This window comes from Oryza brachyantha, chromosome 11 (genome assembly GCF_000231095.2).
Source record: "Oryza brachyantha chromosome 11, ObraRS2, whole genome shotgun sequence".
NCBI classification, from domain to species: domain Eukaryota; kingdom Viridiplantae; phylum Streptophyta; class Magnoliopsida; order Poales; family Poaceae; genus Oryza; species Oryza brachyantha.
In genome coordinates, this window is record NC_023173.2 from 12,549,937 (window position 1) to 12,570,141 (window position 20,205).

The 20,205-nt window shown below is 37.9% G+C and overlaps 1 protein-coding gene and 1 non-coding gene across 2 annotated transcripts; one reads left to right on the plus strand and one right to left on the minus strand.

Moving 5' to 3' along the window:
- Positions 1-7,535: 7,535 nt before the first annotated feature.
- On the plus strand, positions 7,536-11,154 carry LOC102722340 (serine carboxypeptidase-like 45). The gene is made up of 10 exons (XM_006662897.2): positions 7,536-8,072; positions 8,297-8,398; positions 8,544-8,639; positions 8,936-9,028; positions 9,144-9,223; positions 9,321-9,602; positions 9,710-9,837; positions 9,941-10,033; positions 10,516-10,633; positions 10,728-11,154. Exons 1-10 carry the CDS (start codon positions 7,805-7,807, stop codon positions 10,878-10,880), a joined length of 1,413 nt encoding a protein of 470 aa, XP_006662960.1. The 5' UTR covers positions 7,536-7,804; the 3' UTR covers positions 10,881-11,154.
- Positions 11,155-18,484: 7,330 nt separating this feature from the next.
- LOC121055849 lies at positions 18,485-18,587 on the minus strand. Its single transcript, XR_005812834.1, has one exon. It is a non-coding gene; the product is annotated as a U6 spliceosomal RNA (small nuclear RNA).
- Positions 18,588-20,205: the final 1,618 nt, after the last annotated feature.

Sequence of the window (20,205 nt, forward strand, 5' to 3'; positions counted from 1 at the left end):
GATCCCATGAGAATCTGCAGCTGTCAGAAACTCTCTTGGACATGCTCTTGGTTGTCCACGAGCATGTTCGATTAGTTTGCCGCTCTCTCATTGTCTGTTTGTTGGCACGCTTAATAGCTGCAACCAAAAAAGTATGTTTAATTAAAACATAAATTATAATTTTAGAGTTGATTTTATTATTTTTTCATTAAATTTTATTTTACAGCATGAGCTAGTGTTTAATTTGTTAAGCCTAGAAACATGCTCCTCCATCCCCTAAAAGATATTACTTTTAGCCAACCTCACATATACCTAACCAATACTACAGATACTAGCACGTCTTTCAGTTTTTAAATCCTAATGCATTTTCTCCTATTTTACCAACTCAAATGCAATAATTAGTTCAAAAATATTTTTTAGACAAATAAGATAAACTAAACATAGAGTATTTTTGAGACAGACAGTAGAGTTTTACCTAAAATTTAAATTTTCTTACTTCATTTATTCTTTGTGCAAAATTTAGCCAATCGGAGTCCTCGACAACCTGGAGGTTATATGAAAACTGGAATACCACCGCTACAGCAAAAAAATCATCATTCTATTTCAAATCGCATTGATAAGCTGGGAAGGTGGGGGTACCAGAATGCTCCAGTATGTTGCAATCAGAGCTCACAATGCTGCTAGAATTCTTCTTTTATTAACGATATCATGCAACGAGCACCTGGCATTATAACGTTATTTAATTGGTCACCTGCTTAAAAGATTCAGATATTGAAATAAGTTGTTAGAGAGTTTGGTTTTAAAATTTAAAAACAAAAAAGTCAAATATGAAAACATCATCCTATTTAGTATATTATCACTCTAACGAATTTCTGACTCAATGTATGTGGATTTCGGAGCAAGTGCTCCAACCTTTTGAATATTTTTTTAGTCTATGTCACTCATTTTATTTTTCATATGGTTTATTCAAAACGATCATTTATGTATTTTTTATGTATTTTGTAACCCTATGTTTTGTATTCATATTGAAATCCTGTTTTTTTTTTGGGCCATGTTTCACGTTTTTAGGAAACCCACATGGAGTGTCTAAGAAACCCTCAAAGTTTTATGGATTACAAAGGTTCAGTAGCATATTTATACCCATATTTAAATCTGGTCCAGATCCACATTCTGAATAAAATTAACCCTATCCTTGCGATTACCAGTGTCCTTGTAGATTTGTCCTCTCTGATATTTCCAACCTTGTCCATTTACTTATTATCCATGCACAACTCTTAGATCATTTAAATTAATGAAAAACACATAAGCAAATCTACTTGACCATATGCCTACGGACCTAAAGCTGGGGTCTTTGCAAATTTGTCTCCATTTTTCTATATTACAATATGCCGCCAGAATGATAGTTACAATATTATTTTTGTATTTTTTAATAGTAGTTTTGCAATAATATTTTAAACAGTGTTAGGTTTACATTTATCCCAAACTTAAAAATATTGACCCATAAGGCCATAAAACCTATTACTGCACCCCTTAACGGCTTAACCAACCAACCAAACTACATTGTTCACAACTGAACTGAGAACAACACTAAAGGCAGTATATCCTCCTTTTGCAGGTACCCATGATCCAGGGTTTTAGCCAACCGCTTAATTGCCTGCAATGCATGGCTTGCATAAAGGCAAACCCTTTCACCTGCTTTTATCCAAAAGGTGATAAGAACAATTTGATCAATTATAGTAGTGCTAAGGATGGTTATGGGTCGACCTACGGGTAATTTAGGGTTATCTCTAGTTCAACAAAATAAACTAAGTTTCACCTCAAAATAAAATTTAGCTTATTTAGTTGAACTAAAGTCGACTCCAAAATATCCGCGGGTCGACCAATAGTCATCCCTGTAGTGCTATACGGAGCAGCAGAACAAACATCAAAATAACTTTCAGCAGATGAAATTTTGCAGGGAAGCATGTGGCCCGTGCATCCTCCTCCACACACACTCTATTCTCCAAGATACGGCAGCATAATTAAGTGTCATCTTTATAGAGCTTAGGCCCTCATCCTACCCTTCTCCCTTTTGTTAATTACTAGTCTAGTACTACTACTCTGTTGTTCTTCTAAAGCTATTAGAGGGGGAAAAATAGGGCAGGGGGAGGCATGGTGTATTAACTCAATAATTGCATGGGGTTGCCCTGTTTATTCTTTATATGAAAGCAAAAAACATTCATGTATCTCCCTGTTAGCTTTGCAGAGAAGTTTGTCCTGTCATGCCAGAGTAATCAGAGTATATCCTCTTTTATATTTCAAAACTATACTTGAAATATTCTTGATATTCAAATTATGCAAAATGTATCAAATTCAACACAAATAATTCAAATTTATTCATAACGTATCACTTATGTTTCAAATAATTTAATTTTGTACGCATATTTACAAACGGACAAATCCTAGCCTAATTTCACATAATAAAGCAAGATCAAATAAGAAAGAGGCTTTTGTCATATTTTTTGGATATGTTAATACCGTCAGCAAGGATTAACATAATAGGGTCAGATGTCCGGTTTGTCTTTGAAAACGATGGTCAAATGAGCAAAATGAAAAAAGTAGGGTGATATTGTTAGTTAAGCTTCCAAACAAGACCAATAGATCAATGCCCCTTTTGTGATATGATTTTGGTTAAAAGCTAAAACTGTTAATTTCTTTCTTTTTAATTCCTACTCCCTCCCGACATATTTTTTTATTTTTTAAACCTTTTTAATAAATAATTTTATTATTGAACCTTAAGAGAAAAATATTTTTACAATATGAACCTTTTGCCCATGTCAGTATTGATGGTGTGGTAAAACAATGTTGTCACGTAAGCTGGTTGGCGTGGCAAGACAAGCTGTCACGCTTGACAAGACTGCCACGCCAACTACTCTGCGTGGCGGCGTTATTTTGCCACCACAATATTGGTGCCATGGTCAAAATGTTCATACAACGAAAATATTTTCTCCCAAGGTTTAGTAATAAAATTATTTATTAAAAATGTTTTAAAAATATCTATCCTAATTTTGACCATGTTTATAAAAAATATGTACAATATAAAATAAGCATAATTATATCCATTATGATATACTTTTATGGTTTACTTAATTTGCGTGGTAAATTTTAATACTCTTTCCTATATTTCACAAATAAAAGTTGTTCTATGTAAACTTGATCAAACTCAATATAGTTTGAATTAAGAAATGGTGATAAATATTGTATTTTAGGAGAGGAAGTAATTGTTCGAAAATATGTACAAAGTACAAAAAGAGCAGCAAATAGTTAGTATACAAATATAAGGCTCATTTGGAATACATGAATTTTTCTTAATTTTCCTGGATTAGGTTATTACACATATAAAAATCTCTGAAATTTCTCCATTCAAAAAAAAAAACACTACTCTATCCACCAGTAAAGTGAATCTGCACTGTCAAGTGTATGTATGATCCAACCCTGAAGTATCCAACAGAAAGAAAATGGATGTAACCTGATACATTCCGGTCAGATCAAGATCAACAACAACCTGCAGAGCAAAAATGCTCCCTTTTCACAGTTCGGTTTACAATGCAGAACAGGGAAACGGAGGCAGGAATCTTGGAATATCTTGGTGTTTGCATTTGCAATAATAATGCTTTGCTGTTGCTCCTAAAAATAAGATTAGATGGTGGGTTGGTTTGGTTTTTGTGCCTAAAAGGCCATCTCTCTTCAGCAATCAATCAGTCACACACATACAGAGACACACCAACAGAGATCAGAGACAGGAAAGTGAGGCCTTGTTTAGTTCCCAAATTTTTTTTTCAAAAACATCACATTGAATTTTTGGATATCTAAATAAAGCATTAAATATAGATGAATCAAAAAACCAATTACATAGTTACGGAAGAAATCTTGAGACGGATCTTTTAAGCCTAATTAGTCCATGATTAGCCATAAGTGCTACAGTAAACAACATGTGCTAATGACGGATTAAGTAGGCTCAAAAGATTCGTCTCGTGGTTTCCAGGCTAGCCGTGAAATTCATTTTTTCATTCGTGTCCGAAAACCCCTTCCGACATCCGGTCAAACATTTAACATGATACTTATTTCAAAAATTTTCTCAATCTAAACACCCCTGAGAAGAAAATGAAGAGATAGAGATAGTGGAGGATGTCAATGAGAAAAAAACAAAGATGCAGGGGTTACTACTCCAGACAGCAGCTTCATGCCTCACCTGAATGTCTCTCCCAGGACAAAAACATCTGTATGCGTCCAATTGCAGGCCTTGGTTATCGCGTGATTAAGTTGAGTGAAATCGGTAATGACAGCTCCCACTGCAGTACATCACCTGTAATTAACAATTTTGGGCTATGCTTGAAGTTGTTAAACCAGAATGGAATGTTTGGATCAGAGTATCAGTTTTATAGACAAGTATTATTCAGTAAAGAAAGATGCTGCTTTCACAGCCCCAGTTTTGTGATTTGGTTTCAGTATTTGGGCTGAACTTGTCTAAGTAAAATACGTCCTGAGCATTCTGAAGAGAAAAAAAATATCATTATATTGCCCCTAAAATGCAAAGACAACCTTGTTTCAAAGGTTAGATATCAGTATCAATAACTTTCCAAGGAAACAAATCCATTATCCATACATGCTTGTTTTGTAATATTTCTCCCCATATTTACAGCCATGACTATAAAAAGTACAGCTATATGATATATACACAAGATATCAAATACTTCGTCGGTACCAAAATATGGGTGCCTATGTAGTTCAACAAATATACTCTGAAACAGAGGAAACATATACATTTTATTGCTATTATTGTAGCCACAATTTTTCTGTTTTTGAGTGGATATGTGTGGACTGTTGAACACTGTATTCTTTTTTTTTGATGAAATATGAACGATGAAAAATTATCTAATATTTTTTATAGCTATTTAATAGTAAAAACGATAAAATTAACTAATATAAAATTAAAAATATGCTATACAAAGATGAAATAATAAATTTCTATATAAACCATTTTATAAAAATATATACTGTTTAACAATTCATGAAGCGTATATGCAAAAGCCGAGGATTAATCTTGCTAAGGGCTTATTCGGCTAAGTGGATTTCAAAAGGAATGTTGCATGAATTGAAGCCTTAGGATTTTTTTTTTCTTGTCAATACCATTCGTTTAACAAGAATGGACCCTAACCAATTCCTTACGACTGTGTTGTGGTGAGTTAGGGGTTGTTTAGATGGGGCTAAACTTTTTAGCCCTATGTCACATCGGATGTTTGAACACTAATTTGAAGTATTAAACATAGACTAATAAAAAACTAATTTTATAAATGAGTGGTAATCAGTGTGACGAATTTTTTAAGCCTAATTTATCCATAATTAGAGCATGTTTACTGTAGAATCACATAGGCTAATCATGGATTAATTAGGCTCAATAGATTCGTTTCGCGAATTAGTCCAAGATTATGGATGAGTTTTATTAATATTCTACGTTTACTATTTATAATAAGCATCTAAACATTCGATGGGGACTGAAAATAAGTTACTCGTCCCAAACATCACCTTAATTCCAAATGATTCTTAGTATAGGATGAGACCTCATGAAAAAAATTTCTTTGGACTGAAATTGACATGACACACTAATCCTTTACTTTTCTTATTACTATAATTTAATTATATGATCCTATAGACCGAATAAGCCTATAAGAAAACGGCCCACGTCCTACATGAAAATTGTTTATGTGTGGAAGGAAGTGTGTTGACATGGGCAAAATAAAGTAGAGCATGCAAAAGTTGCAGTGCTTCACTACTTCAGTTCATGCCAATGTTTTGGTAGCAGCTACTCTAGTCTACTAACTAAAAAAATTGAATGTGTGTTGCAGGTAAATGGCACATTTCAAGTACCAATACACCCCGCATTGGACGGAGGCTAGAGATCACAAGTTCACAACAGCCAAAATACCACCTTCTTTTATCTTATTATATAAAACTGAATCAGTTTGAAACCTGTTCCTTGTTACTAGGTGTAACAGTATATCACAATATTATATACCAGTCTGCCTTAATTTTTTTTCAGAAAAAAAAATTTGTAAGATTAATCCTCTGCTTATGAGTTAACGGCTCTAACAGTCGCCACCATTTCTGCACAAGACAGCAGCATAAAAAAAAGAGTGACACTGTGGAAGCCCTAGCTAAAAAGCCTACTTTCTGTAATGCAGCAAAGGCTTTTGCCCCTTGGGTCCATCTTGTCCCCCTCTCTCTCTCTCTTTCTCTCTCATCATGTGACCCATTAAACTAAGCATTTCCAGTTTATTTTTCCAATGTGAATTAGTATAAAATTGCACAACTGAATGTGTACACAGACGTGAGAATGTTCATTGATTTCTACTAGCGCTGCATAGAAAAGTTACAAAATGAGGAGATTTTCATTTGTATATGGTTGACATGTAGCCTAATCTTTTCTCTTCTGCTTATGTTTATAAGCTAAAATTAAACTTTTAATCTAAAATTTAAAGTTTTTTTTATCATATTTATTTTTCAATCTTTGTTTTTGATAACAAGAACACATATATAAAAGTTTTATTTATAAATTATTTTTATTTGTAAATATGTTATTTGGTTTTTTCCTTTAAAAAGTAAAACGATGGACTTTGGTGATGTATCTACTAGCAGCATGTACTTTGGGAATTGCAAATTAGAAACAGCTAACTTTGAATCATATGTACTTAATTTAAGTGTGTCCACCTACTGTTTTGTCAGTGTCTTGTTTGTCCAAATTGTTCACATGTAAACTGCTATGTTGCTTTTACCTCAGTTCTAGATACCATCATTTCATAATACTCAGTTCAATGAGAGAAGCTCACAAGAAAATTCATTTTCTTATTACATTTTTCAACATATGTGCCCATGTACAATGTGACCTGAAATGCTAATGCTAATGCTCATCCAGATGTCATCTGAAAGTTTTCGTATTAAAGGCTGCCAAGTGCCAATGACCATCCTATGTTCTGAATCTTGCCATGCATGAGTGGCTGTAGGAACAAACTGACATTCATGAAAACAGTTAGGTTTTGTTTAGTTTCCAAATTTTTTTCTAAAAACATCACATCAAATTTTTGGACACCTACATAAAGCATTAAACATAGATGAACCAAAAAACTAATTGTACAGTTACGGAAGAAATGTTGAGACGAATCTTTTAAGCCTAATTAGTCCATGATTAGCCATAAGTGCTACAGTAACCAACATGTGCTAATGGCAAATTAATTAAACTCAAAAAATTCGTCTCGCGGTTTCCAAGCTGGCCGTAAAATTCTTTTATTCATTTGTGTCCGAAAACCCCTTCCAACATTCGGTCAAACATTTGACGTGACACTTCTCCGAAAATTTTTCTCAATCTAAACACCCCCTTCTTAACTACTGTGTTTATCTCAAACCTGATCCTGATAAGATGCATAATTAATGGAGCCTGTCAGACAAACCCAATAGTCCAACAAAATGTACCTTTTATTCTCTTTTCCTCTGCTATATATTCTAATGCAACCACATGCTCCAAGCAAAGAGAAGGCCTTGCCTTGCTGCATCTCCTACTGCTGCTGCCACTACTAGTGCCACTCTCGCCTCCTTCCACCCTCCAACAGTCCACTAAATCATTCATCTTTTGAAGTTTTTTTTTACTTCTGCTCTCCTCCTTTGCTCCACTCTCAATGCAAAAGAGCACACTTGACTCTTGCCTCCTCAGCACCCAATCTCTCTTGCTCTAAGTCCCTCTCCTATCTGAAGTTCTCAAAGCCTCTCTTTCTCTCTCACTTTCTTGAAGACAATGCAGGCTCTGGTGAGCTGCAACAGGCCATTGGCCATGGTGGTGGTGTCTTCACTCCAGCTGCTACTCATTGCTGCATTGTTCCATCTGGGCTCTTGCAATGGAGGAGACAGGATCACAAGGCTACCAGGCCAGCCTGAGGTGAGCTTTGGGCAGTATGCTGGCTACATTGGGGTGGATGACAAGGGCAAGAGGGCTCTCTTCTACTACTTTGTGGAGGCTGAGCTTGATCCTGCCACAAAGCCCCTTGTTCTCTGGCTCAATGGAGGTGGGTCTTGGCATTCTTGGTTTCCTGAGTCTGAATGCATAGTTTGCTCTTCTTGAGTGCAGTTTCTTGATTTTTTTCTCCTGTTTCTTGCTTTACTGAACTTGTTTGCTAAATTTGTTCCTTTTGATTTGTTTTCCCTTGTAATCCTTGACCCAAAATTTTCCCCTTTTGTCTGTACATTTTGATGGTTTCTTGAAATTGCTCTGGTCCAATGTTTGTTGCAGGTCCTGGCTGTTCTTCACTTGGCGTTGGAGCTTTCTCAGAGAATGGCCCTTTCAGGCCTAGTGGGCAGGTCTTGGTGAAGAATGAGTACAGTTGGAACAAAGGTGTGTATGAGACTATGATTACTACCAGCCTACCTTTTCTTTGTGGCTTTGCATGCCAATTCCAATTCTTGAACCTTTTGCTGGATCAAGAAAGATGCACATGTTTAACTGTTCTAGTGGTGTTGTAATTGTTGTTACTCTGCAGAGGCCAATGTGATATACCTGGAGACACCAGCTGGTGTTGGGTACTCCTATTCTTCTGATGCTGCATACTACCAGGGTGTGGATGATAAGATGACAGGTATTCTGATTTTTTTTAACCTCAAGGCTTATGTTCTCTGTTTTTGTTTTCCTTGCCTCTGTTTCTGATCCTGTTATTTTTCAGTACTGCATCCCTGTGCAGAAATTATTGTAGAAAAATTAAGTCTCACACTCTCACTGCTCTATCAGTAGCTGTATTCCTTTTTCTTTGCATTTACTCAGTTTCTAAGAATGATATTGTTTGCTTTGCACTATGCAATAAAGCATTTTTAAGGGCTCAGGTTTGTGACTGCAAGTGATAAGAGTTCTGACTTTGCTTTTTCTGAATGAATGAAGCAATGGACAATATGGTGTTCTTGCAAAGGTGGCTTGAAAAGTTCCCACAGTACAAAGGCAGAGAACTGTACATTTCTGGAGAAAGTTATGCAGGCATGTATATACAGTTTCATTTTACCATCTTTTTTCTGCATTTCATTTATGATTCTTTAATACCCAACAAGACAGATATGGACTTACCATGATTATTTTTCTTGGCATATATCAGGGCATTACATTCCACAACTTGCTGAAGTCATGGTGGAATTTAACAAGAAGAACAAGATCTTCAACCTCAAAGGGATTGCTGTAAGCAAACTGAAACTCTAAGACAACAGAAACAAATTGCATTCATTGCTCAGTGATGCTGCCTTGCTTACTAATTTCAAATTCTCTTTTTGGACAGCTTGGTAATCCTGTTCTTGAGTTCACCACTGACTTCAACTCTAGGGCAGAGTACTTCTGGTCCCATGGGCTGATTTCAGACTCAACATACAGAATTTTCACCTCGGTTTGCAACTACTCCCGCTATGTCACCGAGTACTACGGTGGATCGCTTACCCCGCTTTGCACAAGGGTGATGAACCAAGTGACAAGGGAGACTAGCCGATTCGTCGACAAATACGACGTCACACTGGATGTCTGCTTGTCATCAGTCCTCTCACAGTCCAAGATCCTCACTCCTCATGTATGCTCAATTGATCATTCGTCACAACCTGATCAAATCTAGCTATTGGGTTAGCCATCAGTTATCTGAAACTACATGGATGTGTTGTTTTTGTTGTTGTTGTGCAGCAACAAGCGGGACAGCGGATCGACGTTTGCGTCGAGGACGAGACGGTGAACTACCTGAACAGGAAGGATGTGCAGGAAGCACTCCATGCTAAGCTCATTGGTGTAAAGAATTGGGCGGTTTGCAGCAGGTAGTTTACTGAAATAGAACTGTATATGTTTGCTTATTCAGATACTTTGTGCCATGTGTTTTGATACACCTAACCCATGGTAGTTCTTGTCTATTTGCTACAGTGTTCTCGAGTATGAGCTACTCAACCTGCAGATTCCAACCATTAACATAGTGGGATCACTTGTAAAGTCTGGCATCCGTGTGCTAGTTTACAGGTATAAAAAGGATACAGATTCAAAGCATATCTCTTTTCTCGTATGAATCGCAAAGTTTAGGAATCTCTTGATAAAAATTAAGGCTTGACTATATCCAAGTACAAGGTCTAAGCCTCTGTACAATGTTACCTTTAGCGTGGTATAAAATTGTCTGAACTTTGTATGTGGGACCTCTGAAATTTGTGGAGACAAAAAAGCTTCAAGAACCCCGGCATTAACACTATTGGGTTACTTGACATATACCACTTTTCATGTGAAAAAGGAAGAGAAAAAAAAGGGGAGAAAGCTAATCTATGGAGTTAGCCCTTTACATGAGGCTTAGAACATTGTACTTTGCATCTTCAGCATGATGCATATTTGTACCTGAACCTTTTCCTTTTTGAGGGTCCTCTCAACTTTGGGGATACATGATGTATAAAGCTCAAGCATGGGTGATGTAACAATGTAGCATAACAGCATTGTTTCCTCACAAATTTTTGCAGTGGTGATCAAGACTCGGTCATCCCGCTAACGGGGAGCAGGACGCTTGTGCAGAACTTGGCGCGCAATTTAGGCCTCAAGACGACGGTCCCATACCGAGTTTGGTTCGAGGGGCAACAGGTTGAGAGAGCTCAAACATATTCTACATCTTGTTTGCAAACAAAACACCAAGACTGTATCTCATCTACTGAAATGTGGTTTTCAACAATGCAAGGTTGGTGGATGGACTCAGGTTTATGGAGACATGCTGTCCTTTGCCACCATCAGAGGGGCTTCGCACGAGGCGCCGTTCTCGCAGCCCGAACGGTCTCTGGTGCTCTTCAGGGCCTTCCTCCAGGGAAGGCCTCTGCCAGAAACGTTCTCATGATACTGGAGAAGAAGCTGTTTGGCAATGCAATGCTTCTGCTGCTGCTGCTGCTGCTGGGAGAATTGATTAGAGTCCCTTCTGTTCCTGCTTCTGCAAGTGGTCTATTGCTTTAGTTCTGTAAGAAAGTGTTTGCTGCATTCGCCTCCTGCTGCTAGCTTAAGCTGTTTCAATGCCGCGATAAGGGCATCATTTGTTCGATCTCAAGGTTTTGTTCCCCTCTTTTTTTCTTCTGTATTAGTTCCAGGCTTGGCAATTGTCTAAAGTAAGTTGAAAGGAAAAATTTTGTGCCTGCTCTTTGCATTGTAAATGATCTATGGTTTCTGCATAAAATGCAGCTGTCCTGTGCATGTTCTTGCACATTCAGGGTGAGGAAAATAAAATCGAAACAACTTGAAGATGTGTACACAATCTGACTGAACTTTCTGAAATAGCTAGATCTCAATGATGACGGCGATGTTTGTGGCTTGCCTCGCGCAGAAAGCGTGTCTGATCTTTCAGCATGAACTCAAAACTTGTGCCTGTGACCTGTGTGTGTGACAATTGCAACACAACTATTCAGGCAAACTCCTGGATGCTGGGTGAGAGACACCATGAGAGCTCCCATCGATTCATGTGAGTTCAACGCATTCGAATGGAATTAAGTGGCTTCCAATGCATCTGTTCATTCATGCATGATCCCTAGGCTCCATTCCTCCTCTACCTCCTCTCCATACTGAAAGATCAATTGCTCACCATGGAAGTGCCCAAAGCAGTAAGAGAAATGATACTGGAACTGAACCGAAAGCAAGCATGTGGATCGATGAACCGATGCTACTCCGTCCATTCTATATTATAAGATTTTTTGGATTCGTCTAGATTCATCTATTTTTTTTTTGTCTAGATCAATCCATGTATCAGTGTATGTGTTATGTATACGTGTCTAGATTCATTACCACACGTATGAATCTAAGGAATGCCAAAAAGTCCTATGGAATGAAGCGAATACTGACTTTCTACACGTCCCGTTTATTCATGGCGACTAGATTGCGTCGGAGAAATGATGGCAAATGGCGATGAAGTGCATGTCGAGAGAGAGAAAGAAAAGAAGGAAGAAAGTATGGGCCATCAATTTTTCTCCAGGAGTAAAGGTAACTTCAGCAGAGACGGGCAATGATGGCACGGCACGGCATCGGCACGACGCCACCTACCACAAGCATCAGCATGGCGTGCCGCGGCGAGCTCTGCAGCTCGTCTCCGTGGCCGCCGGCGCTCCGATCCAGCGCAGCCGTCGCCGCCGTGCCGCGAGGGTGCGGTACGGCGCGAACGCGCGTCTTGGGCATGGGCTTTTCCCTGATTGGGCCGGTGGGCCGTGTTAGGATGGGCCGGATTGTTGTTCTGGACCAAATAGAGATATATTACTGTGGTGATGGGCCTTGTTAGGATGGGCCGCGCTCGGCATGATGGTTAGTTATCCAGCGTGATAGATTAGTATATAATTAATTAATTATTAATTATATTTTTTTTAAAAAATAGATTAATATGATTTTTAAAGTAATTTTTTATTTTTCCGAAAATACACCGTTTAGCAATTAATTTGGAAAGCATGTACATCTATATTATTATAAAAAGCGGTAATGATTCTGGCAACAAATTTCGTCCGTCATCCGTATATATGTATTCGTTTTCGTAACGTATTTGTATTCCGCTGAGGACTTAGCGCAGCGATCGGTGGGCCGTGGTGCGATCAATGGGCCACGGCCGCTACGTTGCCAGGTCGCGGGCTGTGCCCCCACACCATGGCGGCGGCCCGTGTGCCGCGCGCTCGCCTGAGTGGGTTGCACCCGCGCTGTTGCCTACTTGCCTCCAGGCTGTCCGAGTCACATCCATGCTGAGCGTCACGTAGGCCGTTCTAGCAAAACAACTATAAATTGCTTTATTTATATTTATATTTAGCATTCGGTAAACCTCAGCTGAAACATATATGTATATGTGAGGTTGATTCATATAACATGGTTTATATAATCTTAGTCCACCTAGACTCCCAGAGCGTGGCGCTCACACAGTCTAGCACAGCTTTGATGGACAAAATCACCATGAATATCCTTTAATACCGAAAAAATAGTTATAAATACAATGATTTATGATTTAAATCCGATGGACAAATTTTTTCATCATAAAAATCATAACCAATTGGCATAGACCGTGTTCTATTTCTATCATTGTTGTTTGCATAGGTTAGGATTAGCTAGACAATTTCACATTCACATCCCATTATTGTTGAATCATGTATAGTGAAAACATGCAATGATTAATTGCTCTTTATGGGATTGATTGTTTGTTAAATTGTACTAACATGATATATAGTTATCATATGGTTCACATAATTAATTAATTATTACTGCATTTCATATATGTTTTAGTGGTTTCTTTAATATATAATGATTCATTTTACCCGTAGCGAAGCACGGTATCTTGCTAGTGAAGAAAAATAAGTGAATCTTAGGTTAGGAAGGGGAGCCGAACGTGGCCTTATTGGTGTTGGATATTCTGGATTCGGAAAACTTTTCAATAAAACTTTTAACACTAAAATGTTTTGATTGTCGCAAGCATTTGCATATGCTTTACAAACAGTGACCATGTTTCCAAGACAATAAAAAAAAGATCCAAGGCCTACTATAACCCAAGCTTATACGTCGTCCAAAACTGAAATCTCGATCGAAGTACATATAGGTCAGAATATTAATATAGAATAATGATGAATGGAGGAAAAAAAAGACGGATGTAGCCAAGTGATTAGGCAGTGGATTGTACGAAGTGGGCTGCTAAGGTACTCTAGACAAAATATATTTTTTTATCAGGCTATTATTATGTTTGCTTCTCTTCGGTTGGATTTCTCGTTATTAAAGGAAATTGTGCTTCTTCTGTTCTACCATAAAACTGAGTAAATTTTTTTTTAAGTTTTAAGTCGAGAAACTTGGTTTCCATAGCTTTGTGGGAGAGATAGAGCCATTTGGAGCGGAGGGTAATCGGTTTATGATAAAGACTCCAATCCACACGCGGTGTGTGAACAAAGAAAGTTATGTACTATAGTCAGTAGATAGGTATGGATAGGGGTATATAATTTATATGATGAGCTACAGAAATAGTTATACAACCTATCTCTCGCAGCCCAATACCTTCCCAAGCTTGCGAACAACCCTTTGTTTTTGTGGGCTTTGAAGGCGAATTATCCTACTAGTTAACAAGGCTAATATAGCATCAACTTCGTCATCCTGGTATCTAAGTATAATGACGTAGGTGGATGAGGACGTCGAGGAGCCGAGATGCATGACATGAGATTGTGATCCTCTAACTTTCTTCTCTCAACCTGTGTTGTTGACATGTGAGCTCTCTATCAAGTGAGTCCATATGTTAATGATCTAAAGTTAGCGGGAAGTAAGTCTGAGGAACCGTGTCCCATGGCAGGTGGAGAAGGAGAGGACGACATCAATGAGGCTAAGTATTCCACTTTGTCACCTTGCCAAGTTGCTCCCCTCGTGGGAAGGAAGGTGTTGGGGTTCCTACTTCAGTTCTTCGTCCTCCCTGAGGACAACAAGCTCATATTAATTTGAGTTCTTATCCAACATCTTCACCCTACATGTGTCGCCTTTCTTCTCTGAACAGTGACATCGTCTTTTGTCATAGCAGTTGTCGCTGCAGGTGGCGGTGTTGCCATCCTAAGTAGATTTACCGTAACTCCCATAAACATATTTTCTCTCACAAAAAGTTTTGAATTTATGAGCATTCGACCTATTGGAGCTAATTCTTAAATCATTAATTTACGCTATGCATGATCACCTAATTTCTAATGCGAAATCGGTGATGATAATGAATGGTACTCAATGAAGACATATATGTTGTTTAGGTCGTGCGATGTGTGGATTACCGTGCAAGATGGGGGCGCCAATGAGCATGCTAGCCTCGATGAACACCGGTGACCTTGATGCCCTGCAATTAGTGATCTTCATCCCCTGCAATGAATGGCGGTGGAATTCGCTCTTCGATCCCCTTTCTACATGTCTTTAGGATTGGCAGAGTTAGGGTTCCTGCTCTGTACGTTAGTCGTCATGCTAGTGTGAGTAATGTTTCCTATATACATGCACAGAGGGGATCAAGAGAGACTCCAGAAACAACGCGTGAGAGGGGAATGTGCGCAACAGCCCCTAAAGAGTTGTTTACCATTGCTAGGAGTGCATGGGCGCATGGCCATGAGTGTGGACTGGATCCATCTGTCATCTCTTTGGTTCAGTGGCAAGAAATCCAACCAACATTACCGTCTCAAGATTCATGGTTTCGAGGTAGGGAGAAAAAAAAAATCCATGCATGCGGAAGAGGATAAATCAAACTCACCATCTTCACAGTAAGAATGCCTCTGCTATCCACGAAGCCAAACACGTTTTTTTTTGGATAATTACATATGAGTTATATATAAGTTATATTGTAATTATACTATAGTTATTAAATTATGCTATGGTTAGGTTTTAAACTTTTTCACCCAAAGAACGTACCGTCGAATGCTATATAGACAGAGCTAGATGGTCGTCATCAGTTCTAGCCGTCTTTAGCACACAAAACATCTTGAGCAATTGAGGATCAAAGATGGCATGTTCTCTGCCTCATTTTGTCACTATGAACATATTTAATCAGAGGAGTTTTAAAAAATAAAATATATTATCTTTGTTCTCTATTATAAGATTTTTTTTATTCTATTTAGATTCATATACATGCCAATAAAATACTACCACTGATTCGCCATGGGAATAAAGTGTTTTTTTATAAAAAAAATAGGAAAAAGTACATGGGCCATCGTCCACGCTGTCGCCCGCTTGGTTTTCCCGCGGGAGATTGCGACTTCGTTCATCGTCTCGATTTTGTCCAAGTCGTCTTTGGTTTCTCTCGTGCAAAGCCGCGTGTGTTGCGTTCTCCGGCAATGGGCTAGATAGACGGACGTGGCAAGGGGCACCGCCCTCGGCGTCATCTAGGGTAATAGTTAAGGCCATCCACAGCGCAAGCGATGCTTAAATGGACACCTAAGAGAAAATTCGTTTTTTTCTCTCACATCATAACCATACCGATATTTATGTTAAAAGGGCATTGCTTTCTCTAACATCGATGCTTGAGCACTACAATTATATGTATGTAACGGCAAACAAGCATGCACATATACGCAACGGCAAACAATCAAGCGGCCAGCTTGCTTCCTTGCATTGAAACACCAAGCAAGCTCTTACGTAAGGTGTTTAACCTTCTCTTTTTAAGTTTCTATTTTAGCACTCAAGATTGAAGATGTCCTGAGGCCCGTTCGGCCCTACAAGTTCTACAAATTAACTAAGTCACTCTTGTTTTCCGCGCGCACACTTCTCAAACTGCTAAACGGTGTGTTTTTTATAAAAATTTTCTATAGGAAAGTTTTTTAATAATCATATTAATCTATTTTGTATTTTTTAATAATTAATAATTAATTAATCATATACTAATCTATTACTACGTTTTCTGTGTCAGGGATAAGTTAACTTATCTATGTCATATCGAATGCGGCCCTAATACTTTGTAAGCAAATCTACGTGTATCATTGGTTTTGTTTTAACTAAATATTTAAAAGTTTTATGTTAAACATCTAATATTTATGACAGAATAAGGAATATAAATTAAAGGAGGTGATGAGTTTACCATGTACTACCGAGCTTGCTTGTCTTTTTGTCCCGGGTTAATCGCGTAGAAAGGTCGATGGTAACGCGTAGAATTTTCAGCATCACACGTCGCCTGAGACACGCGGGTGAGTGTTATACACAGCAGGGTGATTGATTAGTTTTTTTATAAAAAAGATAAAATACATATTTGTAAATAAAAAATAATTTATAAATAAAACTTTTATATATGCATTCTTATTGATCAAAAAGTTAAGGCCGAAAAATAAACTTTAGTAAAAAAACTCTAAAATTAGAAACATAAACTTTAGCTTTCATCGTTTCGCTTATTGAAAAAAAACAAAAACGTGTTTTTGAAAACGAAAAATAATTACATGTAAAGCTTTTATATATGTGTCTATATTGACTCAAAAACAAAATTTATAAAAAATCATGATAAAAATCACAAAATAAAGTCTAAAGTTAAGTTTTAAAATTAAAATTTTAGCTTATAAACAGTTAGAACTACGAAATGATAAAAGCCTTTGACTTATAAAACAAAAAGACACATGATTTGCCCCCACCCTTTGACTTATAAACAAAAAACACATGATTTGCCCCCACCCACCACCATCATGTAACCCATTAATTTGCTTGGAATTCCCCCCCCCCCCGCGCCTCAGGGTCACTGCAACGAGTGTTTTCCTGTTAGGGCACGTACGAAAGACTCTCATTGTTGTCTCTATCGTTGCATGCTTGCTGACATGGAAGAGGGAGATGATAGGAGAGAGAAAAATAATTGTTTTGTATGAGTCAGCAAAACATCGGCTCTTGGCGCATAAAATGAGGAGATAACCAGAACATCTGCTTTATACGTGTGCTGACTTTAATCAGAGACGCTAACTAGATGGAATGTGAACTAGAAATTAATTAGTACTACCTCCGTTTCATAATGTAAGATTTTCTAGCGTATCCTAAATTCATATAGATATCAATAAATCTAGACATATATATAAACAATATACATTGGTTAATAGATGAATCTAAGCATAGCTAAAACGCCTTACATTATGAAATGGAGGGAGTATGTAATTATGAAGAGTTGGCTTGAGAGACTATTCTTTTTATGAGAGGTTTTTTTTCCTGATGTAGCTTGAGATAGAGCCAAGAGTTCTACCATTGAACATGCCCTTGCAGTACGGATTGACCTCCAGTGAAAATAACTCATGCCATTTTTTAAAAAAAAACATGGAATAATAATAAGTGGTAAACTTTTTTAAAGAACAGAATTGATATTGTGTTAATAATTGATGGTATGACAGAAGAAAATACCTGGAATTAGGATGTTCGCCCTCACAGAAGTAGAACGAACAATTCAATTGAAAGAAAAAAAAAGAAACTTGACGTTATGCTCCAGTAGAAAAATAAAGAAAAGCGTAGGAGGAAAAAAAATCCGAACCACATAATTTTACACCACTTGAATGGAGATCTGTAAGTACATCTTGCAAAACACAAAACAAATTTTGTTCAAAAAAAAAATTGTCCAAACGCAGAACGAAACTGAAGAATTCAGGCCTTCTAAAACTTTACCCGTGAAAGCTCCACATTCCCCCAAGGGCTAGTTTGTAAAGACTAGAAGGGTTTTAACAAAGGCACAGTTACTAATTACACAAGTGAGCAGCAGATGGGTAATAAACCTGAAGAAAGCAAAGCAATTACCCAAAAAAGAGAGATGCAAGATATTGCGAAAACTATAGGGTGCAAAAAGAATATGTGGAGGGGCGTATATGTAAGATACCAGGGACTAGGGTGAATAATGTAGGTGGCCCAAAAGTTATATATAAATGGAGGAGAGATCGCGAGAGGTCATGTGCAAAGAAGAAAGGACCCATATATAAGAAATCAGGGGCGTATCTGTAAGGAAATTTCCGCAGACAGGGACCCGGGCAGAATTCGCAAAAAAATTTGGACCATTTCTCGATTTGTGCGTGTCATCCTTGCGCAGGGGCCATGCTAATCTTCTCTGTATCGTTCCAATTTTATCGGATGTCTCCGAAGAGACAACTAGATAGCAGCTTGCGTGTTTATAAGCTGGTCGCATCCTCTGTTCGCTTCCAAGGTGGTACTAAACGCCTCCGCACGAACCATCGGATCCCCATCCAATGGACCAGCGCCACCCGCGCGGTAGGTCGCACGTGTCCGGGACGCTTCCGACGCGGCCAGCCCAAATCAACGTACGGCCGGCCCATTAGGCCCATTTCGCTGTCCTCTTCCCGGCCCATATCACACGCATGCGGTAATTACTCGACTGTCCAAACTCCACGCCAAATGTACCGTATATTTATTTGTTCATCGCTCAACAATTTTTGTAGCTGTACGTGCATACCACTGCTTGGCTGAATTTCATCAGAAAATTCAGAACTGCACCATACATTAATACATAGTTATGAGCCAGCCATGAGAGCCAAAACATTGATGATATGACTGTTGATCGATTTACATTTCGGACCAATATCTACTGATTGGCTCCGATTTGGAATCCTGTCACTAGCAAATTAAACCTGCTCGCGTTACAGAGTTGTATGAACCGATAAATCTTGCCTGACGGTTTCAAAAATAAATACTGCCTTACGACTGGCATCATTTGAGCTTTCTGGGACGTAAAATTATGATGTGATTACTGTTCATTTGTAACAGCACACTGGGCTGCAGGATGGGAGCTTCGTTTCTGCAAATTGAATTAGCAAAGCAAAGCCTTTTTTTTATCAGGCTCTCAGTGTCACTCCGACGCCCAAGATATGGCAGAAAATCGTCTGAAACTTGGCAGGATGTACAATGATAGATTCACATCTCGATCCACATCGAGCAACTCGAACTGGCTGCATCTTAGCTGCCAAATTCTTCATGTTCTCTTCTTATCCTCTTCTTGAGGCTGACGTCTGAGTGAATGAATGTTGGATAGATACAGTTTCTCTCTTACCTCTCTGTTTTAATTCAGTTTCTTAAGTTTTAGTGAGTACTTACAAGATAGACAATCTGCTCCATTGCGGCATTGTCAAGATTGAATTTTTTGCATTTGCTTGTTTGCTATCCTCCAATTTATCTGGAAGATCAATGCTCAAGAACAGAGAGGAAAAAATATTTTTTTATTTGACATCGTTGACTTCTAAGTCCACGTTTCACTATCCGCCTTATTCAATAAATTTATATAATTATTAATTATTTTTTATGATTTAATTTATTGCTACGAGAAATTTAAGCATGATTTATAATTCTATATATTTGCATAAAATTTTAAATAAGACGAATGATTAAATATAGATAAAAAAATCATTAGCTTCAAATAAAAAAACGAAGATAGTATTACACATTGGTTGGTTCCCTATCCTGTCCTCGCCTGAAAGATTAAACCTAACCACTGTGCAAGAGAATTGCTCTAATCTCATGGATGTGCAAGAACCAGATCGAACAAGATATAATTGCTGTAGCCACACTTTATGAGTGAGATACTGCAGGTAACCATTCTCTGAGCATTGTCAATTCTGTCACTCAAGAAGTTTGCCTCCTTCATATTCAAAATCATGGCTCCGCCTGCAGAAATAGCTTGCCAGCTGTTGCTACTTACGTGTAACGTGCAAATGTCGAATTATTCTAAAACCTATGTTTCTGTTTTATATTAT